The 24,938-nt window shown below is 37.1% G+C and overlaps 1 protein-coding gene across 1 annotated transcript in view; it reads left to right on the top strand.

The window, feature by feature from the left end:
- Window positions 1–12,730, top strand: part of RNF141 (ring finger protein 141) — a 45,326-nt gene extending 32,596 nt beyond the window's left edge. Inside the window, exons 4-6 of the mRNA XM_065882837.1 lie at window positions 2,273–2,454; window positions 7,347–7,454; window positions 12,377–12,730. Of these exons, the coding sequence (XP_065738909.1) occupies window positions 2,273–2,454; window positions 7,347–7,454; window positions 12,377–12,527 (441 nt within the window). The 3' untranslated portion in view covers window positions 12,528–12,730. The remainder of the gene's footprint in view (window positions 1–2,272; window positions 2,455–7,346; window positions 7,455–12,376) is intronic.
- Window positions 12,731–24,938: the final 12,208 nt, after the last annotated feature.

Here is a 24,938-nt window from a genome sequence, read left to right as displayed (position 1 = left end):
ACCAACACCTTGGAGTCATCCTTGACTTCTCTTTTTCTCCTATACCCACCCCACAGTCAGTGTGTGAGTGAATCCTGTCAGGTTTCTCTTCAAAATATATTCAGAATGTGACCAACTCTTACCATTGTCATTACTATCACCTTATTGCTAGCAACCATCATCTCTCACTGGGATTATTCCAATAGCCTTCTAACTCGTCTCCCTGCTTCTGCCCTTGTCCCCATTATGTCTAGTCTCAGCACAATAACCAGTCTATTCCATTCATAATCTGAAATGAAATTAGATCTTATTACTCCTTGGCTCAAGACCTTCCAGTGACTTGCCATGCCCTTGGAGTAAAAACCAAAGTCATTACTATGAACAGCAAAGTTCTATACATTCTGTCCCCACCTCACTCCCTAACCCTATCTTCAACCACTCCTCTCTCTCTCATTCTGTTCCAGCCACGCTTGGCTCCTTGCCAGGTTCACTTCTGCCTTTGCGCTTGACTGTCATCCTGGAATGCTCTTTCCCCCAGATATCCATATGACTGATTCGTGCACCTCTTTAGTTCCTAAATGTCACCTACTCTGTGAGGCCTTCCCTGTAGCCTTTCAGCATTTTCTCTCCTCTGTTTAATATTCTCCATAGCACTTATTTCCATTTTATCTAATCTGTATTTTATTTGTCTGTCTCTCCTACCTATAGTGTAACCTCCATGAAGACAGGGATTTTTGTCTGGTTTTTACACACTATGTCACCAGTGCCTAGAGCAGTGCACATAGTACGTGTAACACCCACATAATGGGTACTCGATAAATATTTGTTATGTGAATTGTATGATTATAATAATTACAGTTTGTAGCGAATATAACAAAAAAGAAGCCTCACGGATATAGAGAACAAACTAGTGGTTACCAGTGGCAGGGGTGGGTGGGTAGGGGCAATATGAAGGGAGGGGATTAAGAGGTACAAACTTTGAGGTATAAAATAAGCTACAAGAATATATTGTACAACACAGGGAATATAGCTAATATAATAACTATAAATGGAGTATAACCTTTAAAAATTGTGAATCACTATATTATATACCTGTAATTTATATTGTACATCAACTATACTTCAATTTAAAAAATTGAAGTTTGATGAGCTTTGCTATTAAATACCAAGTTTATATGAATTATTCCCTAATTTCTGAACTGTGCAGTTCCAGAGGAAGACTGGCCCAGTTTCCTCAGCTCTGAAAGTCTTATTTTGTAAGCCTGTATAAATTCCTGTCACCTTTAATGCTATTTATTTGTTCTCTACCCCATGTATAGTCTTCTATTACAAAGAATCTTACATATTTACATCTCTATAGAGACCTTACCTTCCCCAAATTTAATGAATTTTCTGATTATTAGAGATGGTTCTACCATTTTCACAGTGGAATCTGATTCATACTTGATTCTGTTTTTTCTCTTACTGCCTTCTCAAGTAATAATTAATAAATGCTAGTTACAAATATTATTATTTTATTCAAAATATTGAAATGTTGCTATAATCATGTCTTTTTAATATAACCTAACTATTGTACTTCACTTTCTCATGTCTCCAGATTGTAAGTTTTGGTATATAATAGAAGTTAAGATATTCAAGAAGGAAATCTGTTGTTTCAGTTATAGTAGAATGGCATATGGTTGTTGGATTCAAATAAAACTTTAATTAAAAAATTCTATAGGGGCTTCCCTGGTGGTCCAGTGGGTAAGGCTCCGCACTCCCAATGCAGAGGGCCCGGGTTTGATCCCTGATTGGGGAACTAGATCCCACATGCATGCTGCAACTAAAGATCCCACGTGCCACAACGAAGATCCTGTATACCGCAACTAAGACCCGGCACAGCCAAAATAAATGATAAATGAATAAATAAATATTTTTAAAAACTGAACCTTAATTTAAAAAAAAATCTTTAAATAAATTAAAATGAAAAGGATTGTCAATACTGATCTCTAAAATTAGTTTCTTAATTCTGGGAAAGTTGCCTGACCTCAACAACTAAACAGGATGATGGCTAATCAACCCTACAGGTTATTTTGAGTATCACATGATATAATATTGTATATTTTGAACCCCACAAATGTAGGGGACATGATATTATTCATTTGCTCAGACTCTTGCTCTCTTGTTAGGTAATTTGCAAACTTTGAAAACTTCTGTTTCCTAGGATGTTTGACTAAATATTTGTTCCCCTTTTTTGGGAAAAATTGATCAAAAAAATTATCAACTTTTTTTTTCATTTTCTTTGTATTTTTAGATTAACAAAAGCAGTGGCATTGTGGAAGCATCACGGATCATGAATTTGTACCAGTTTATTCAGCTTTATAAAGACATCACAAGTCAAGCAGCAGGAGTATTGGCACAGAGCTCCACCTCTGAAGACCCTGATGAAAACTCATCATCTGTAACATCTTGTCAGGCTAGTCTTTGGATGGGAAGGTATACAGTTCATAAATACCATGTTTCTCTTATTTTCCAACATGCAAAGTACTGAAATCGCATTAATGTTTTTGCTGGTGTTCTCCGTGACATCTTAAATCACATTACTTTTTGTCTCAGTTGATATTATATCCCAGATCTGCTTTTGGATTATTCTGTGTTTCAGGACATTGTTAGAGTGCCAAATTAAAGAAAAACTAAAGTGGCTCACACCAGGTAATGCTTCTGTCGATCTAGTTTCCATGAATCCACTCTCCGCTCTACTTGCTTGCATTTAATGACAAAGGATATAGTTAATACCTCTCTTATAATAGTCATTTAGGTTCTTAGACAATCAAAGCTCTTCAGGGAATTAGGTCCAAGAATCTGGCAAAACCATTCCAGTTTTTCTTAAAGATATCTGACTAATTGGAGCATTAACATTGTAAATACTGTCTCCAGGACTTGGCAGTCCATTCAGGAATGAACAAGTAGTTGGTGCACATATTGCATGTACTGAGTTACCAGAAGGAAATGAAGTCAGACAGCATTTTCTGTGATGGTGCTTGTTTACTCAGGCCTAATATATTATTGTTCTATCTAAACTTTCTTTTCCTTCTCTATAATGCTTTTGGCATGTGAAAACTCCCACCTGTTGCCATTTGACAACCATGACCATAATTTAACTTTATAAATGCCTCATTGGAAAAAGCCTTATGTGGGTCAAGACATGTTGACATCCTGTCTTATTGTCATACAGGGTAGACAGCACAAATCTGAATTGACAGTGTCTTTTAACTTCAAGTTAAGAATATGGTTAACAAGAACTTCTTTTTTATTGCTCCATTTACAGTTGCATTTTCCGATCCATTCTTAACCACCTGGTTTCCAAATACTATGTTGTAGTAAGATTGTATTTTAACTTATCATTTCCTGTTTATCTTTAATAGGATTGTTTGGTTTTCTACATTTGGGCTGTACAAGTGTTGCTGATGAAATGCCAAATGAGTTTTAGAGTATTATAGGCAGGATTTTGGCTTATCTTTCCTGTATTTTGTAAAGTTAATCTTTCAAAGACAGGCGTCTGATTTTCTGCTTTTTTTCCTCTCCCTCTTCAGAATGGTGATTTTTTTTTTTGAGTATTTTGAAAGTTGACAATAGTATTTACTAGTAAATAGTATTTACTAAGCTCGATGGTAGCAAATTAATTGAAAGTAATACTTTTTTCTTATTGCAGTCATTGTAATGAAGGAGGTAAGAGTGTTATTCCTTTTCATGTGCCCTTGAGACTGGGAAACTCAATGCCTGATTGGTAGGTTAGGGCTGCTTCTTGCCTTTGTATGTTTTTTGGGTTTTTTTGTTACACGCTGATACACTTAGTTCATAGAAAAACAGACTTTTCAAGTTGAGAGGGATCTTAAGAGGTATTTATTTGGTTCAGCCTTACATCTGGTGCCTATTTCTATTAGTGGTTTATATTTATTAAGTACTTGTAGGGTATTAGGCATTGTGATGAGTGCTTTACACGTATAAACTCATTAAATCACAACAACCCCATAGGAATACAATTATTGGTTCATTACAGATGTAGAAACTGAGGTTTAGACAAATAAATGACACAGCTGGAAATTGGCCTCGCTGAGATTCACATTCTGGCCTGTCTGGCAATACAGCCATGCTCGCAACCTCTGCATTAGTACTCTCTGGTGCAGGAAGATCCTATACTAGAGTGCTTCTTAAACTTTAATATTCACTGGTTTTGAGAAGGAGCTTGAGATTCTGTCAGGTTCCCAGGTGTTGTCACTACTGCTCATCCATGGATAGCACTTTGCATAGTGAGACTTAACCACATTTAGCCAAGTGGTAGTCCAGCTTGTACATGAACACCTGCAGCTATAAGGGACTCACTGCCTCAGAAAGGCAAGCCTTTTGATTCACAAATAGCTTTAATCACTATGTAATTTTCCCTTTTGCCTTATTTTCCTCAGAGACAAAATCTGGCTCTCCTAAGGCAGCACAGCACAGATTCTAGAACCAAATTGCTTGTGTTCAAATCCTGGCTCTACTCCTTACTATGTCACTCTGGACAAGTTATTAAACTCTCCTTCCTCAGTTTCCTCATCTTTTAAAAGAGGATGACAATGATAAGATCTACTTCATAGGACTCTTGGGAGAGTTAAGTGAGTTAATATATGTAAAATGCTTGGGGACTTCCCCGGTAGTGCGGTGGTTAAGAATCCACCTGCCAACGCAGGGGACATGGGTTGGAGCCCTGGTCTGGGAAGATCCCACATGCCACGGAGCAACAAAGCCCATGTGCCACAACTACTGAGCCTGCGCTCTAGAGCCCATGAGCCACAACTGAAGCCCGCACGCCTAGAGCCCATGCTCCACAATAAGAGAAGCCACCGCAATGAGAAGCCCGCGCACCACAACTAAGAGTAGCCCCTGCTCGCCGCAACTAGAGAAAGCCTGCGCAGAGCAACGAAGACCCAACACAGCCAAAAATAAATAAATTAAATATATAAAATGCTTGGAACAGTGCCTGGCCCATAAAAAAAAAAAGTCTGTAAAAGTTAACTATCATTATTCTTAAATTATTACTGTATTCTACTTATTTCAGTGACACTGCCCTCTGGAAATCCACCAAACAAGTCTGTTCTCTCTTTCAGCCCTTCAAATACTTGAAAACAGAAATCAAATTCTCACTGAGCCTCTGTTCTCCAGGATAAGCCTCCCCAGTTCCTTCGGCCTTTGTTTGTATAGGTCTCTTCTATATCCCAGAGGCTTTCCTGGATGATCTTTTATTTGTCTATTTGTCTTTCAGGGTAGGGGTCAGAGAACTGAATTCTCCACTTTACAAGTGGTCTAATAAGGACAAACAGAGCAAGACTCTTCCTCCTTCCTTCTTCTGGTCACTGTATTGCTAGGAAGGTAGCAAGAAAAGTGAACATAGTACAGCTTCTACTGGCTGCTTCTGTGTCTCCTGTTCTTTCTTTCACCTCCATCCAGAATGCTGTTCTTTGTAACCCTCTACTCCTCAGTTTTAAACTCTAACCTTCAGGACTCTGTCACTGTTTATGGATTCAATTATATTCTCTGCTACTGACACCCAAGTCCATGTCCTTAGACATAAATTGTAAACTCCTCAAGAGCAGAGACCCTGGTTCTTCTGAGTCTGGCACAATATGTGGCACCTAAAAGGCATTTAAACATTTAAATGAATAGATATAGAAAAATTCAAATAACATTAGATCCACATCCATCTAGGGTTTCATTAAGTTTCCCCATTTCAATTCAGGGGCTGCCCTCTTTTATGCATTGCTAAAGCATGGCATTTAATCTATTACCACATCCTGATGATTTGTCTTTTGTAATGCTGCTTAGACCAGGCCCTAATTATCTCCCAGGTGAATTGCTGAAATAAGGATCTGATTGGTGTTCCTTCCTCTAGACTGTCCTCCATACTGCTCTCCCAGTTAATCTCCTACAGCATTATTTCCAATGGGGGTTCACTTTCCCCTTGATTAAACTCTGTCAGAACAAGTTTAAACTTATTATTTTGACATACAAGGATCAGATTATCTCTGCTATACTTAAGCAATCTTTTCTCTTATTTTTCTCCCCGGAGCATGATGCTAGCCTCCTTGTTACACACATATACAGAGTTTTGGGGTTTTTTTTTCCTACCTCTATAGCTTTGTTTATTCACATAGAACGTCCTCTGTCTGTCGAAATCCTATCCTTTTTTCTACCTCATCTTTCTGACAAGTTTGAAATATACTCATTTCTTCCTTCTTTACTTAGCACTTACTACATGTAATGCACATTTGACATTTGCTTATCTTCTATATACAAATTGACAGACTTTAAAGTACTATATAGTGTCTTATATACAGTGGTATAAGCACAGCAGGGAATAAAAACATGTTAGAGATAGTTCCTACCCTCAAGAAGCTTATAGTCCAGTGGCTATACTTTGAAACATTTAATTTTTGTATAATTATAAAAGTAGTACATGCTTGATGAAGTAAACCTAAAAATTACAGAATAGCACAAAGATTAAAAGCAAATTAAAATCACTTCAAGAAACATGTATTGAGAACCTAAGACAAACTCCTTGTATTCAAAGAGCTTACAGTGTATGGATAGACCAACAATAAATAGCTAATTAAAATACAGTATTTAAGTCCTTTAACTGAGGAAAATGTTGGTTTTGAGAGCATAGAGAAGATGGTATCTTGAGCTGAGTAACTGAGGTTGGAGTTTACCAAACTCACAAGGGTATGCCAGGAAAGGAAAACACCACATACAAAGGTCCTTGGCTCATTCAGGGGCATTCAGAATTGTGGCTGGAGTAGAAGGTTCAATATCTCTTTTCTTCCCAAGATGAAAGAGCTCTTTGAGGACAAATAACTTTGCTTTCTAACTCTTTTTGTATTTCATATAGCAAGCACCTGATCCTTAAGACTAAGCTATTCTTTCACTTATATGCCCATTATCAGCAGTAGCATAACAAGACCCTGTTGGCGGGACCCCTGTTTTAGAAAGCTTTGTATCCTGCATGGTGTATAAATCATATATTGGTTGAATTCATTTATAAAAATTCAATATGATTAAAATGGGCTAAGTTATTTTTCAGTTTTGGTCCATATTTTCCTTTTAACCATCTCAGGATTTATCTTTTATCCAGTCCTTTCTTTATGGAATTTGCCCCTCTAGTACTTCTTCCCTAATATATTTGCTATCCCTAAAAGATAAGTTAATTTACTCTGATATTGCATGAGTCATATTGTGCTTTATGTTGAGGGCACATAGATGCTTGATAATGCTTTTTAAGGCAATGGAAACAAAGTTTACTGCACAGTGACAACAGAGAATATCATTGCTCCAGCTCAGTTTTCACATTGCAGGGTAAAGCAGCTGACTGACGAGGAGGAGTGTTGTATCTGTATGGATGGTCGAGCTGACCTCATTCTGCCTTGTGCTCACAGCTTTTGTCAGAAGTGCATTGACAAGTGGTAAGTAATCTGCTGCCTTCATAGGTTAGGCCAAGATCAAGAGGGAGAGTGTATATGAATAAACTTCAAAAAATGCAAAAATATTATAGTTAAGTATAAGAGATTTTGTTCTTTAGTACTTTGGATTTTATGACATGCCTCCTACTGGTTAAAATATTTTTATACCTAAAGTTTATAAAATGTGGGGATGTATCTTAGTTTTGACAATTTATTTTTGCTGTAAGGAGATTTGTGCCTGACTAGAGTCTAGAATCAAACATTCCGCCTTTTCTTCTATTTTCCTCCTCACTTCTACTTTTTTCCTCCATATATGATTAGAAAGAATAATATGAATCCTTGAATATTGAATATTGGACCTGGAGAGAACTTTAGAGAATAGCTAGTCAAGCTCATTATTTTACAAAATAAGAATCAAGTGTTCAGGAGAATTTATAATTGACATACAATATGTCAGTTATAACTACATATATTTAACGTACAATTTGATATATTTTGATATATGTATATGCCCATAAAAATCATCATCACAATCTAGGTAATGAACAAATCTGTCACTCCCAAAAGTTACCTCATGCCCACTGTAAGGTCTCCTTCCCCCCACCCCTTCTTTTAGTCCCCAGACAACCACTAATATGCTTTCAATCACTATAAAATAATTTGGATTTTCTATAATTTTTATAAATGGAATCATACAGTATGTACTCTTTTTTTGTCTGGCTTTTTTCATTCATTATAATTATTTCAAGATTTACTTATGTTGTAGTATGTATCAGTAGCTCCTTCCTTTTTATTACTGAGTAGTATTCATTGTATGGATATACCACAGCTTATTTATTATCCATTCACCCGTTGATGGACATCGGGTTGTTTTCAATTTTTGGCTATTACAAATAAAGCTGCCTTTATATATACTTTAAATGTACATTTGTGGACAACTGCTTTTATGGACATACATTTTGTTTTTTTCTTGGATAAATAACTAGAAGTGGAATGGCTAGATCATACGGTAGGTATATGTTTAACTTTTTAAGAAACTGCCCACTGTTTTCCAAAGTGGCTGTGACATTTTACACTCCTACCAGCAGTGTATGAGAGCTCCACGTGCCACACAACCTTGCCAGTACTTGGTATTTGTCAGTCCTTTTAATTGTAGCCATTCTAATAGATGTGTTGTGGTGTCTCACTGTGGTTTTAATTTGCCTTTCCCTCCTGACTGATGATGCTGTGCATCTTTTCTTATGCTAATTTTCCATCTGTATGTATTTCATCTTTGGTGAAGTATTCATTCAGATCTTTTGCCCATTTCTTTATTGGGTTGTTTTGTATTAAGTTTTGAGAGTTCTTTATGTATTATGGATACATGTCCTTTATCAGATATATGATTTGCAAATATTTTCTCCCACTCTGTGATTTATCTTTTCATTCTCTTAAGAATGTCTTTCAAAGAGTAGACGTTTTTAATTTTGATGAAGTCCAATTTCTCAGTTTGTGATTAATGGATAATGATTTTTTTTACCATCATATCTAAGAAATCTTTGTGTAACCCAAGGTCAAAGGTTTTCTTCCATTTATTCTTCCAAAAGATTTATAGTTTTTAGGTTTTACATTTTGGTCTATGATCTATTTTGAGTTAATTTTTGTATATGCTGTGATATGTGGATCAAAAAATTTTTATTTTACGCTTACATGGCTTTCCAGTTGCTCCAGCACAATTTGTTGAAAAGACTATCTTTTCTTCACTAAATTGCCTCTTCACCTTTGTTAAAAATCAGTTGTTAAAGCACAGGTGAGTCCATTTCTGGACTCTGTTCTGTTCCAGTGACCTGTTTATTTCACACCAATACCACACTACATAGGTTAGTGTAGCTTTGTAAGTCTTAAAATCAGGGAGTGTTAATCCTCCAACTTTGTTCTTTTTCAAAGTTGTTTTGGCTTTTCTAGATCTGCATTTCAGTGTGAACTGTATAATCAGCTTGTCAATTTCTACAAAAAAGCTATAAGAATTTTGATTGGGATTGCATTAAATAATTTTGAGAGTGTTAACTTCTTAACAATACTGAGTCTTCCAACCCACATCACAGTATATTTCTCGATTTATTTAGGTCTTCTTTAATTTCTGTCATCAATATTCGTAGTTTCCTGTGTTGCATATCCTTGACAGATTGATCCCTAAGTATTTTATAATTTTTATGCTACTTTAAATGGTATTTTTAAATTTCAGTTTCTGATTATTGTATTTCTATGTACTAGCAATAAACAGATTTTGTGTATCAATCTATCGTGCAACCTTACTGATTTATTTATTAGCTCTTATAGCTTTATTGTAGATTCCATAGGATTTTATCAAGTGTGTGAAAAACACTTTTGAAAGATATTTTTTCTGGATATAGAATTCTATACTGATATTTCTTCTCTCAGTACTTTAATGACGTTGCTTCCCCCCTTCTTGCTTACATCATTTCCTGTGAGAAATCTGCTCTCATCCTCATCATTTTTCCTCTGTAGGTAATGTGCCTTTTTTTCTCTGGCTGCTTTTAAGGTTTTTTTCCCTTTATCACTGATTTTGAGCAATTTGATTGATGTGCGTTAGTTTTCTTCATGTTCCTTGCACTTAGGGTTCATTGAGCTCCTTGGATTTGTAGGTTTATAGTATCATCAGTTTTGGAAATTTTTCAGCCAGTATTTTCTCAAATATTTTTTTCTATTTTCTTTTGTCCCCTCTCCTTCTGAGACTCCAGTTACTAATGTATTAGACCACTTTAGGTTGTCCCACAGTTCACTGATGCTATTTTCCTTCTTTTTTTTTTTTTTTTTTGCGGTACATGGGCCTCTCACTGCTGTGGCCTCTCCCATTGCGGAGCACAGGCTCCGGACATGAAGGCCCAGCAGCCATGGCTCATGGGCCCAGCCGCTCCGCGGCATGTGGGATCCTCCCAGACCGGGGCATGAACCCGTGTCCCCTGCATCGGCAGGTGGACTCTCAACCACTGCGCCACCAGGGAAGCCCTTTCCTTCTTTTTTGAGTCATTTTCTCTGTATTTCATTTTGGATAGTTAATAGTGCTATATCTTTTCAATTCACTAATCTTTTTTTCCTGCAATGTCTAACTTGCCATTAATCCCACCCAGTGTATTTTTTTCTTGAGATTTCTTAGTTTTCATCCAGAAGTTTAAGTTTTTAATATCTTCCAATCTCTGCTTAATATGTTTGTCTTTCCTCTACTTTTTTAATATATGGAATATAATTATCATAACCTTTCATTTTCTTGCTGCTAATTCTAATATCTGTGTGAGTTCTGGATTACTTTTGATGGATTTTTCTCTTCATTTTGGGTTGTATTTTTATACTTCTTTGTATGACTGGTAGTTCTTAACTGGGTGCCAGACATTGTGATTTTTTTACCTTTTGGGGTACTGGATATTTTTGTATACGTATAAATATTCTTGAGCTTTGTTCTGGAATATAGTTACTTGGAAACAGTTTAATCCTTTTGAGTCTTGCTTTTATGGTTTGTTAGGCAGGACCAGAATGATGTTTAGTTTAGAAGCTAATTATGCCCCACTAATGAGACAAGACTTCAGAGTACTCTACCCAATGCTCCATAAATTATGAGGTTTTCCACTCTGGCTGGTGGGAACAGGCAATGTCCCAGGCCCTGTGTGAGCTTTGGTTACTGTTCCCTCAAATCACTTTTGGGTGATTCCACAGCCTTGAGTAGTTTCCTCACATGCACACACTGATCATTACTCTCCTGAATCTATCTACGGGGACCTTCAGTAGACTCTGGGATTCTCCCTTTGTGTAGCTTTCTCCTTTGCAGTACTCCACCCTATGAACTCTAGCTGCTTTGGCTTCCCGAGGTCCTCAGCTCTGACTTGTCAACTCAGGGAGTCTACCGGGCTCCATCTCAGTCTCCCCTGCTTGCTCTGTAGCCTGGAAACTCTCAAGGGCAGTAAGCTGGGCAATTATAGGGCTCACCTTCTTTTGCTTCCTATCTCTCCAGGGTTATAATCTTTTGTCATCTTATGCTTAGTGTTGAAAACCATTATTTCATGTATTTTGTCCAGTGTTTTAGTTGTTTCAAGTGGGAAGATAAATCTGTTCCCTATTGGCCAGAAACTGACTGTTTTAAAATTGTAACTTTTGTGCACAGAAAAGCACACAATTATCTTGAAAAATATCTCTGAGGAACCAGAAATGAATCTGAATTATATATGCCAGCTCTACTTTCACATTGAGTTTTTGGAACAGATTTCTAAATTTTTGCACAGAAGCCAAGGAGCAATTGATATAATTTAATTACTTTGGTCTCAGACTTCACTGAGAGATGAAGAGAAAAATATTTTCCCTCTATGACATGTTTCTGGCTCAAATATGTTATTTTTGAAATTTCCAAAATAATGTTTGACAAGACAAAAAAATCCCTTTGGAAAACATAATCTGATTTAAGTGATTATATATAAGCTCTTTCCTCCCCCCAAAATTATTCTGCATGTAAAGTTCATTTATTATTTTAAACCTTGAATGCTTCCATTCCATTGTTTATAGCAGCAAAAGATAAGAAAAAACCTAAATGTCCTTCTATGGGAGATAAGTTAAATGAAGTATGGCCTATCCAAACAGTGTATGTTTATTTTGAATAGACAGCTCTAACAGGTGCTGATACTTGTAAAAAGAGCAGTGATGTATAGATACACACAAGCTTGGTCATGCCTGGTCTATCTCTAGAAGAATGTATAAGAAATTGGTAACAGTGGTTGCCTCTGGGGATAATAATTAAAGACTGGGATAGGAGGAAGAGATATATTTTTCACTATATACTTTTATGCTGTTTACTTTAAAAAAAACATGTACATGTATTGTTCCAAATCCATTTTTTAAACAGAAAAAGAAAACAAACTGTTATTTGACTTCTCTAATAGGAGTGATCGACACAGGAATTGCCCGATTTGCCGCCTACAGATGACTGAAGCAAATGAATCTTGGGTGGTGTCAGATGCACCCACTGAAGATGATATGGCTAACTATATTCTTAACATGGCTGATGAGGCAGGCCAGCCCCATAGGCCATGACCTTGGGGTGAAGTGTTCTGTTGCTAATGTGGGCTACAAACACTTTGGTCATGGCGGAAGAATGCAGGGATGTTGTAGGACAGACACAGAGAAGTCAATTTTCCCCACCCTCTTATTTTCACTATTCTGACAATTTGTCCATTTCCTTTGATAAACTTTCCATGTCTTCCATTTATGGTAAACTAAAACTTGCTACTGTTTTAGACCATATTTTCCTATTGTTTATCTGTTCTAATATATATTAGGACTAATTGCTCTTGAATCCTTTGCTGAGGTAACAGCAACATTTCCAGGGGCTTCTGAAATACTATTATTTTTCAGGGCAAGAGTATTCTGGAATCTATTTAGTTAGGTTTAAAATAAACCTTGAATGTTAAAAAGCTGTAGGCATCTGAGAGAAAATCTTAAATGACTGAAAATGTAGAATACATCAAAGTGCATGTTACTACTTAAATTAGTCTTACTGCTGGAATCTAAGGAGTATGTATGCCCCCTTGTGGTTAGCTATTGCTCCTTTTATAGTTTTTACTTGAAATAATCCACAATTATTTCATAACTTTAAGTGTTTTGGAACTACATGCTTTTCACTTAAAAGTCTTCTCCCCCCTCCCCCATGCTGTATAATTTGGATTAGGACTATAAACTTGGGCAGGACTTTGCCTTGTAAATGGATTTCTGCTGGAGAATCTTCTTGGCTATTCTGGAAATGCTTTCCACAGCTGGGAAACTTCTAAATAGCTTTTGATAATACGTATGTATCTTGCCATTTCAGATGGAAGTTTTTCTTCATCACAGACCTAAATTTTATGTCCAAATTATGATAAATCATTCAATATTGGTTTATGGTGCTTTTATTTTCTTAATTTGAAGGCATCTTTCTGAGGTCCCAAAGTCTTCAAATTTCTTAGATTAAGAGAGAAGAAAATAGGGTGTAGCCTTTTAACCATATGTACATAAAACACCTCTGAAAGTTAGGAGATTAATTTGACTTACTGTTTCACTGCATTTTATTTGAAATACCCTGAAAGAGTATAGTTATGTTCAGTGGCATTTGAACCATTTTTTAAAAATTTTGCTTATAAAGTAAAATTTTTTATTTTAAGCTAACATTTCAGCATATAATAAACTAGGGCCTGATGTCTTTAAAAAGTATTTTAACATTCCATGTAACTTTTCTGATTTATTATTGGTAAATTGCAAATGTTACTATTTTCCAGAGTACCAAAGTATACAATTTAAGTTGCTGCTTATCGACAGCAGAATTTTTGGATACTAGGGACTTTAATAGGCATGCAAATTAAGTAATTCATTTTTAGGAAAAATGTCTGACAAAAGGTAGCTTGATTTTACCCCAAAAATACTGATAACTAATTGGTTGACATTCATGATGGGGGCAGCTCAGTACCAAATAGCTAAACACTTGCTATGGACGCTTATGTAAGTAGAGTACTGGGGGCTGTAGCCTATCAACCTGGCAGTGCACTTGATGGCTGTGTGACCTAGAGAAAGCCCCTTCCTCTGGTTTGTAGGTTCTTACTTTAGAAACAGACTTTATCTGTGGTTTTCACACTTTATTTCAGCAATAGAACTTTTTTTTCAAGTAAAAATCTTACTCAGAACCTTTACACACACGTGCTGCACATGCATGAACACACACCCTACCCCACTAAATGTCATTTTATCATTATAAATTTCCTTATATGAACTTTATATACCATAATAACTAAATATTTATGAAGTCAACCAATGAAAACATATTAATGCACTGGTGATTACCAGTATATTGGAATCTGATGAGTAATACAGTTGTATGATGGGACTTGTTTTTAAAATTTTTTTTCAAAAGAATTAAATAATTCAAGTCAAAATCCAGAGCTCTGAATCTCCTCCATGGATTCTTAGTACTCCATGGAACCTATTTTGAAAACCTTGAGACAGAATCCTCTGAGGTGTTTTCCAGCTCTAAGATTTTAAATTGTCTTTATGGATTAGATTTTCTGAGTCTCATTCAGATTGCCCAATTTAAGAATGTTTCTGAAAATGAACAAAGTGGCTTTACTGATTTTTGGATCTTTCCAGGTATAGCCAATGATTTTATCCCCCAGAATCCTTCACCTTTCAAGGAATTATTTAACAGTGAGCCCAGTGACTTGATATTGCCCAAACCTTTTATTTATTTTCCAATATGAGCTCCAAGACACTAACTGATCTACTGTGAAATTAAACGTTTTTACTAGCCTTATCAAATAAAGGAGCACAGTTTTTTGCTCACTCCATTAAACTGGGTGATAATTCTTTAGATGTGAATGTTAGGTAGGTTCTACTGTAATAGCTAATCATAGAAGTTATAAATTTGTTTAATGGATGAAATGTATACTTTTTGTATTCTGTACAGCTTGTCCTTTTTAAATATGAAGTACTTAAACGCACTTACTATGATAGGAAATATGTGTGCCTTCTAGGATTTATGAAGTGGTTTCATGAACTCTTAAGAAATTTGTTTTATAAGTTATAAAGTTTCCCTATCTTAACCCAATAACAAAGGGTTTACTCATAATACTGTAGAACTTTAGTTTGAGAAAGTGGATTTGACTATGTACTGAATTTAGACATTGAAAATAATAGTATCTGTTTTATTCTTAGGGCAAACTGACATATTGTGCAATAATCTTTAGCAAGTAAATTTTAGCTAATTGAAGAGATTTTTTTTCTTATCATGTAGTTTCACATTCTTATATACTGTGTTTATATTCCTTAGAGGACTATTTTGTATTGTGCTCTGGGGGATTGTAATGTTTTCGTGCTATGTTTTAAAACTCATTTCAAATTAGACTCAATTTCCTTATATCTAATATATGTAAGGGTAATAAGGCTGCTTGAAAATATATTTTGGTTCAGTGATTTTTATCACTGGAAAGTTGGATTCATTAAAAGGTAGTCCAAAGAATTGCACTTTCCACTGTTTTTTTCTTCATTAAGTAAGTCCAGCTTACTTTGTCTGTCTAGGAATAAGAAAACTACTTGGAGATTAGGGAAATCAGCTGTTCACCCACATTTAAAATGGGCAACACAATGACAATATAATATAAAGAGTCAGCAACAGACTTTCATTTGTTTTCATGGTCTTTTGTTACCCTACTGAATAGTAAAAATAATCGATAAAATACTTTACCCTATGGTGGTTTTGATGTTTACCTTATAAGATCATTTCTAAGATAAAAGAATGTAATTAGAGAAGCAGGCTAGAATCTTAGTGCTGAGAAGTGGAAAGCCATTTATAAGAAGGAGTAGCAGTTAATAATGTATAGTGTCATGGAGAAGTACACATTTTGGTATCAAAGACATAAACGCCCCCTCAGATATATTTTGATAATCTTGCAGCTGTTTATTGTCTTAACTCTTTGGCATCCTCTTTCTAATCACATATTCCTTTAGAGGTTGAAGGTATAAAAATTTTCAAGGAACTATGTCTGATGGGTGTTCCTTTTATTGCAGTTATACTTTTTTCTTGAGATTTTCTTTTTTTTTATTGTAGCAAAATTGCTTTACAATGTTGTTAGTTTCTGCTCTACAGTGAAGTAAATCAGCAATATTTATACCAATATCCACTCCCTCTTGGACCTCCCTCCCCCCCATGCCCTCCCCCCCACCCCCCCAATCTAGATCACAGAGCACCAAGCTGAGCTCCCAGTGCTATACAGCAGGTTCCCACTATCTATTTTACACACAGTAGTGTATTTATATCAAACCTAATCTCCCTATTCGTCCCACCCTCCCTGTCCCCCCCGTGTCCACAAGTCCGTTCTCTATATCTGTGTCTCTATTCCTGTCCTACAGATAAGTTCATTTGTACCATTTTTCTAGATTCCACATATATGCGTTAATATACGATATTTGTTTTTCTCTTTTTGACTTATTTCACTCTGTATGATAGACTCTAGGTCCATCCACATCTCTACAAATGACCCACTTTCATTCCTTTTTATGACTAATATTCCATTGTATATACATACCACATCTTCTTTATCCATTCATGTATCGTTGGACATTTAGGTTGTTTCCATGTCCTGTTGTAAAGCATGCTGCAATGAACATTGGGATACATGTGTCCTTTTGAATTATGGTTTTCTCAGGGTATATGCCCAGTAGTGGGATTGCTGGGTCATATGGTAGTTCTATTTTTAGTTTTTTAAGGAACCTCCATACTGTTCTCCATAGTGGCTGTATCAATTTACATTCCCACCAACAGTGCAAATGGGTTCGCTTTTCTCTACACCCTCTCCAGCATTTATCGTTTGTAGATTTTTTGACGATGGCCATTCTCACTGGTGTGAGGTGATACCTCATTGTAGTTTTGATTTGCATTTCTCCAATAATTAGTGATGTTGAGCATCTTTTCACGTGCCTCTTGGCCATCTGTATGTCTTCTTTGGTAAAATTTAGGTCTTTTGCACATTTTTAAATTGGGTTGTTTGTTTTTTTGATATTGAGATCCATGAGCTGTTTGTATATTTTGGAGATTAATCCTTTGTCCACTGCTTCATTGGCAAATATTTTCTCCCATTCTGAGTGTTGTCTTCTTGTCTTATTTATGGTTTCCTTCGCTGTGCAAAGTTTTTAAGTTTTATTAGGACCCATTTGTTTATTTTTGTTTTTATTTTCATTACTCTAGGAGGTGGGTCAAAAAAGATCTTGCTGTGGTTTATGTCAAAGAGTGATTTTCCTGTGTTTTCCTCTAAGAGTTTTTATAGTGTCTGGTCTTACATTTAGGTCTTTAATCCATTTTGAGTTTATTTTTGGCTGTGGTGTTAGGGAGTGTTCTAATTTCATTCTTTTACATGTAGCTGTCCAGTTTTCTCAGCACCACTTATTGAAGAGGCTGTCTTTTCTCCATTATATGTTCTTTCCTCCTTTGTCATAGATTAGGTGACCATATGTGCATGGGTTTATCTCTGGGTTTTCTATCCTGTTCATTGATCTATATTTGTTTTTGTGCCAATACCATACTGTCTTCATTACTGTAGCTTTGTAATATAGTCTGAAGTCGGGTACCTGATTCATCCAGCTCTGTTTTTCTTTTGGAAGAGTGCTTTGGCTATTCGGGGTCTTTTGTGTTTCCATACAAATTGTAAAATTTTTTGTTCTAATTCTGTGAAGAATGCCATTGGTAGTTTGATAGGAATTGCATCGAGTCTGTAGATTGCTTTGGTAGTATAGTCATTTTCACAATATTGATTCTTCCAATCCAAGAACATGGTATATTTCTCCATCTGTTTATGTCATCTTTGATTTCTTTCATCAGTGTTTTATAGTTTTCTGAGTACAAGTCTTTCACCTCCTTAGGCAGCTTTATTCCTAGGTATTTTATTCTTTTTGTTGCAGTGGTAAATGGGATTGTTTCCTTGATTTCTCTGATTTTTCGTTGTTACTGTATAGATTGTTACTGTATACTGCCAGAGATTTCTGTGCATTAATTTTTGTATCCTGCGACCTTACCAAATTCAGTGACTAGTTCAAGTAGTTTTCTGGTGGCATCTTTAGGATTTTCTATGTATAGTATAGTATACATGTCATCTGCAAACAGTGACAGTTTTACTACTTCTTTTCCAATTTGTATTCCTTTTCTTTTTCTTCTCTGATTGCTGTGGCTAGGACTTCCAAAATTATGTTGAGTAAGAGTGGCAGGAGTGGACATCCTTATTTCTGATCTTAGTGGAAATGCTTTCAGTTTTTCATCATTATGATGCTTGCTGTGGGTTTGTCATACATGGCGTTTATTATGTTGAGGTAGGTTCCCTCTATGCCCATTTTCTGGAGAGTTTTTATCATAAATGTGTGTGGAATTTTGTCAAAAGCTTTTTCTGCACCTATTGAGATGATCATATGGTTTTTATTACTTAATTTGTTAATGTGGTGTATCACATTGATTGATTTGTGTATATTGAAGAATCCTTGCATCCCTGGAATGAATCCCACTTGATCAGGGTGTATGATCCTTTCAATGTGTTGTTGGATTCTGTTTGCTAGTATTTTGTTGAGGATTTTTGCATCTGTGTTCATCAGTGATACTGGTCTGTAATTTTCTTTTTTGGTTGTATCTTTGTCTGGTTTTGGTATCAGGGTGATGGTGGCTTCGTAGAACAAATTTGGGAGTGTTCCTCCCTCTGCAATTTTTTGGAAGAGTTTGAGAAGGGTCAGTGTTAGCTCTTCTCTAAATGTTTGCTAGAATTCACCTGTGAAGCCATCTGATCCTAGACTTTTTTGGGAAGATTTTTAATTAGTTTCAATTTCATTACTTGTGATAGGTCTGCTTATATTTTCTAATTCTTCCTGGTTCGGTCTTGGAAAATTGTACCTTTCCAAGAATTTGTCCATTTCTTTGAGGTTGTCCATTTTATTGGCACATAGTTGTTTGCAGTAGTCTCTTATAATCCTTTGTATTTCTGCAGTGTCAGTTGTGATTTCCCCTATTTCTGATTTTACTAATTTGCATCCTCTCTTTTTCTTGATGAGTCTGGCTAAAGGTTTATCCATTTTATCTTCTCAAAGAACCAACTTTTAGTTTTATTGGTCTTTGCTATTGTTTTATTTCTATTTCATTTATTTCTAATCTGATCTTTATTATTTCTTTCCTTCTACTGACTTTGGGTTTTCTTTGTTCTTTCTCTAGTTGCTTTAGGTGTAAGTTTAGATTGAGATTTTTCTTGTCTCGAGGTGAGATTGAATTGCTATAAGCTTCCCTCTTAGAACTGCTTTTGCTGCATCCCATAATTTTTGGGTCGTAGTGTTTTAATTATCATCTGTTTCTATGTATTTTTTTAATTTCTTCTTTGATTTCTTCAGTGATCTCTTGGTTATTTAGTAGTGCACTGTTTAGCATCCATGTATTTGTTTTTTACAGTTTTTTTCCTGTAATTGATTTCCAATCTCATCACATTGTGGTCAGAAAAGATGCTGGATACGATTTCAATTTTCTTAAATTTTCCGAGGCTTGATTTGTGGCCCAAAATGTGATCTACCCTGGAGCATGTTCCATGTGCACTTGAGTAGAAAGTGTATTCTGCCACTTGCAGGTGGAATGTTCTATAAATATCAATTAAATCTGGTCTATTGTGTCATTTAAAGCTTGTGTTTCCTTATTTATTTTCTGTTTAGATGATCTGTCCATTGGTGTAAGTGGGGTGTTAAAAGTCCCCTACTGTTATTGTGTTACTGTCGATTTCCCCTTTTATGGTTGTTTTAGCATTTGCCTTATGTATTGAGGTACTCCTGTGTTGGGTGCATAAATATTTATCATTGTTATATTTTTTTCTTGGATTGATCCCTTGATCGTTATGTAGTGTCCTTATCTCTTGTAACAGTCTATTTTAAAGTCTATTTTATCTGATACGAGTATTGCTACTCCAGCTTTCTTTTGATTTCCATTTGCGTGGAATCTTTTTCCATCCCTTCACTTTCAGTCTGTATGTATCCCTAGGTCTGAAGTGGGTCTCTTGTAGACAGCATATATATGGGTCTTGTTTTTGTATCCATTCAGCCAGTCTGTGTCTTTTGGTTGGGGCATTTAATCCATTTGCATTTAAGGTTATTATCAAGATGTATATTCCTATTACCATTTTAATTGTTTTGGGTTTGTTTTTGTGGGTCTTTTTCTTCTCTTGTGTTTCCTGCCAGGAGAAATTCCTTTAGCATTTGTTGTAAAGCTGGTTTGGTGGTGCTGAATTCTCTTAGGTTTTGCTTGTCTGAAAAAGCTTTTGATTTCTCCATCGAATCTGAATGAGATTCTTGCTGGGTAGATTAATCTTGGTTGTAGGTGTTTCTCTTTCATCACTTTAAGTATATCCTTCCACTCCCTTCTGGCCTGCAGTTTCTGCTGAAAAATCAGCTGATAACCTTATGGGGATTCCTGTGTATGTTATTTTTTGTTTTTCCCTTACTGCTCTTAATATTTTTTCATGAATTTAATTTGTTAGTTTGATTAATATGTGTCTTGGTGTGTTTTTCCTAGGGTTTATCCTGTATGGGACTCTCTGTGCTTCCTGGACTTGGGTGACTATTTCCTTTCCCATGTTAGGGAAGTTTTCCACTATAATCTCTTCAAATATTTTCTCAGACCCTTTCTTTTTCTCTTCTTCTTCTGGGACCCCTATACTTCGAATGTTGGTGCATTTAGTGTTGTCCCAGAGATCCCTGAGAGTGTCTTCAATTCTTTTCATTTTTTCTTTATTCTGCTCCTTGGCAGTTATTTCCACCATTCTGTCTTCCCACTCACTTATTCATTCTTCTCCCTTAGTTATTCTGTTATTGATTCCTTCTAGTCTATTTTTCATTTCAGTTATTGTGTTGTTCATCTCTGTTCATTTGTTCTTTAGTTCTTCTAGATCTTTGTTAACCATTTCTTACATTTTCTTAATCCATGCCTCCGTTCTGTTTGAGACTCTAGATCATCTTTACTATCATATCTCTGAATTATTTTTCAGGTAGATTGCCTATTTCCTCTTAATTTATTTGGTCTTGTAGGTTTTTACCTTGCTCCTTCATCTGTAACATTTTTTTGTCATCTCATTTTCTTTTTTTTTTTTTTGGATGGCTGGGATTGTGTTCCTGTTTTGCTGGTTGTTTCGCCTGAGGCTTCCAGCACTGGAGTTTGTAGGCTGTTGGGTAGAGCTGGGTCTTAGTGCTGAAATGAGGACCTCACGCCGATGAATATTCCCTGGGGTCTGGGAATATTCTCTGTCAGGCCAGTGGTTTGGACTCGGAGCTCCCACCACAGGAGCTCTGACCTGGCCCCAGGCTCATGAACCAAGATCCCACAAGCTGCATGGGGCAGCAAAAAAAAAAAAAAAAAAAAAAAAAAAAAGGGAGAATAATGAAGTGTAAATAATAAAATTAGATTAGAAAACTGACAGACATGTTAGAAAGCATAAAACAATAAAAACATAGATGAAAACAACACCCGGATGGTAAAACAAAACCACAATAGTAAAAAAAAAAAGCTTGAAAAGGCCTTGGCTATGAGGGGCGGGGCTTAGGCAGGGGTGGTGTTTAGGTAGTAGGCAGGGCCTATGCTTAGGACCCACAGGGCAGGAAAAGGCCCTGGGGGTGGGGGAATGGAGGGGGGCTTAGGCTTAATGCAACAGGAGGAGCCCCAGCCCTGGAGGGCAGAGGAACAGGTCCAGGACCTGAGCAGGCTCACTGGGCCTGAGTGGGTGGGGGAAACACTAGGCACATCCCCCCAATCCTCTGATCCCACAGGGCCCCTCCCCATTGGACTCTCTTCTTCTACCCACTCCTTCCCTCCTATGCCCCAGGACCCACGAGGCTGGAGGGGGCCTTGGAGAATGGAGGACCAGGCCCAGGAGCCCAGCAGGCTTCTCAGGCCCCAAGTGGGTGAGGGAGAAACACCTGCCACACCTCCCCTGATCCTCCCATCCCAGAGGGCCCCTCCCGCCAGCCTCTCCTCATGTCCCTGCCTCCCTCCTATGCCCCAAGGACCCATGCAGCCCAGAGGGGGGCCTTGGAGGGCAGGGGACCAGGCCTTTGAGGGCAGGGGACCCAGCCTGGGAGCCCAGCAGGCTTCCTGGGTCCCAGTTGGTCAGGGGAGATGCTAGGCGTGCTCCCCATTGATCCTCCAAGCCCCAAGGGTCCCTCCAGGAGTGGAAACCCCTCCCCTCTCCCAGCTACCCCTCAGGTGCATTGGTCCTGTCCAGCCTCCACTTCTCCTCCCCCCTCACTGCCCCCTCATCCTACCCGGTCGCTCGGGGGTTCTTCCCGTCTCCTTAGGCATCGAGGTCCCCCACCAGTGTCCAGCAGGCACCCTAGTTGTGGGGAGACGTGAACCCTGTGTCCTCCCCCGCCACCATCTTGACTCTGCCACCATCTTGACTCTGCCCCCTCTATACTTGTTCTTTATAACAGTCGTAGTTCAGGTAGAGAGAATACCTAGGTATATTACCAACATATCACCTTCAGTTGTATCTGCAAACCCAGAGAAAGGTCAATATTGTTTCACCAACACAGCACTCAAACAAGTAAAGAGAAAGCCATAGGGATATGCTTTCAACTCAGCTTTATCTAAGGTAAGAGAAAGTAAAGGCCCAGGACAGGCCTTGGTAAATACCATCCCAGGAGCTTGATTGGTTTTTATGAGGCAAAGAACAATAATATTGATCATTTCAACAATGCAGTTTGAAGTAACATATAATGTGAACTTGAGCCTTTTAGAGTAAGCAAGGGATAACATGCCTCAAAAACCATTCTTTTAGAAATGTGGGCTAGTATACAATTGCTTTTGAGTCCAGCTCTGATCACAAAAGAAAGTAGAGATCCACCCAAAAAGGCCAATTAGGTACAATGATATAATAACAGTGCACAGTGCTATAAAAAAAGGTATCTGAAAAGCTTGCAGGACAGGTAAAATCCAACAGGTGTTGGGTGAACAGACTGAAGTTATATCCAAGGAAAAGGAAATGACCATGTGAGGCTTTGGTCATGAACTGTTACAGCAGAAGTTAGAGAAAAAAAGCAAAGTTTTACCTTCTGGGTTTTGCTTTGTAAAGCTTACTTTGCAAGCCTGAGTTCAAAATTTCTGAGTTTTCCTAGTGAATGTCATCCATACCTGAACCTTAGTAAACAGATAAATTAGTAATTATTATTGATAGCTTTTCATGATGCCCATCTTTCTTAAAAACTTAAAGATATGCCTTAAATAGTTTAAAACTACTAGTTAGCCACAGTCCTAACAGACTTTAATAATAAAAACAAATACTTGATACAGATAAAATGACAATGAAAAACTGTACAATACTTGCTATGTTAGGGCAAAAGTATACAAATGGCTTTTCAAAAAATAGTGGATGCCTAACACAAATACTCGGTTTTCATTCAATTTCATGATTAGCTGTAAGATAGCACATGTCTGCCTAGTAAAAAGACAACATTTATTGTTTGTACTAAGTTGACCAGTAGAGGGGATAAGCATTATAAAGTAACAGGACAAAACAATCTAAAGTCAGGTAAGCATTTTCACAGGCAAAAATCGGGTTCTTCCAACTCTGTAATAATTCACAAGGGCTTCCTGTAGTCTGCATTTGCCCACAGAGATAGACAGGAAGGTCCTTGAGCAGCATGGTGAGTACCAGAAGCACACATCCTTAAAAAGTTGCCAAAAGAGGAAATTCATTCATTTATTTAATATACATTTATTGAGCACCTACTATGTACCAGGCACTAGTAACACAGATGAAGAATACATTGGTAAAGCTTAAATTCAGACTAGTCTTTAAAAATGCTTTCTACCTGGCCCCAGGGACCACTTATATCTTCTGAAGAAGTCTGCATATTAGGTAAAGGTGAGATTTCACCTGGTGGGGGGGGGGAAATGCACCAGGTTACAGTGACAAAAAAAATCTACATTTGTGAGGTCTGATGGAATAGTGGGGGAAGGACTGGATTAGGATTAGGGAAACCTAGTTCTAGTCCTATTACTTATTAGAGCTGTGTGACCTTAAGCAAACTTTACTTCTGTGGCCCTAACTCTTCATAAGTAAAATGATAACTGGGCTACAATCATAGAATATTAAAGCCAAAAGGAACAGAGGTCATCTAGTCCTGTGCTTTTCAAAGTCCTTAGTTCAAATGTAAATACACAGAAGTCCCAATGTAAAACTGATGAAAGCAGAGTCAACCTTGAAGAAGTAAAAGCAGCACCCCAGAACCTCACTCCCCCCTGCCCACCCCTGCCTTGAAGTGGTCCAGGAGGCGAACTCACAGACCACCACCTGAAAATCACTCATCTAGTGCAAACTCTCACCTTTCAGATGAGGAAACCAAGACCCAAAATAGGAGTGATGGTTGTGATGTGAATATTTGGTTTCCTAAATAGAAAGGGAGGAAGGCTAAATAAAAGTTTTAAAAACTCATTAAAAAAAAAAAAAAAGCACAACAAAGGACATTTTCTAATTCTCTCCAAGTAGCTCCTATATGAAAGGGAGCTTTGAAAGACTTTAAGGCAGCCAGCCCATCAGAGGCTGAAATGAACAAATACCAACTAGTCTGCAGGGCCTACAGAGAGGACTGTGGCAGAAAACCACACAGCCCTCATATGTCAGTGGGCACTGAACCATGTAAGATCCTGGCCCCAACAATGCAAGCATTAGCACTTTCAAGAGAAACATCTGGAAAATTAGGAATGAATACAGACAAGTGTCCAGCTCCCAGATCCCCAAGGAGGATTCACCATCTATTACTCAAAAATATTAACAGAAGTGGGCATGTTAGACCTTAAAGTGAACAGTGCAACCAAAAATCACTAGTTTGAAAGTTCTTCACAGGCATCCTCTCCGTGAACACTGTTAATCACAGCAGATTTGAAATTAAACCAGAAAGTTAAAATGCATGTCCAGTACTCGA

The sequence above is a fragment of the Phocoena phocoena genome, chromosome 8 (genome assembly GCF_963924675.1).
Source record: "Phocoena phocoena chromosome 8, mPhoPho1.1, whole genome shotgun sequence".
In the NCBI taxonomy this organism is placed as follows: domain Eukaryota; kingdom Metazoa; phylum Chordata; class Mammalia; order Artiodactyla; family Phocoenidae; genus Phocoena; species Phocoena phocoena.
The sequence above is the reverse complement of the archived record's forward strand: the minus strand, read 5'-3'. Positions and strand labels throughout refer to the sequence as shown.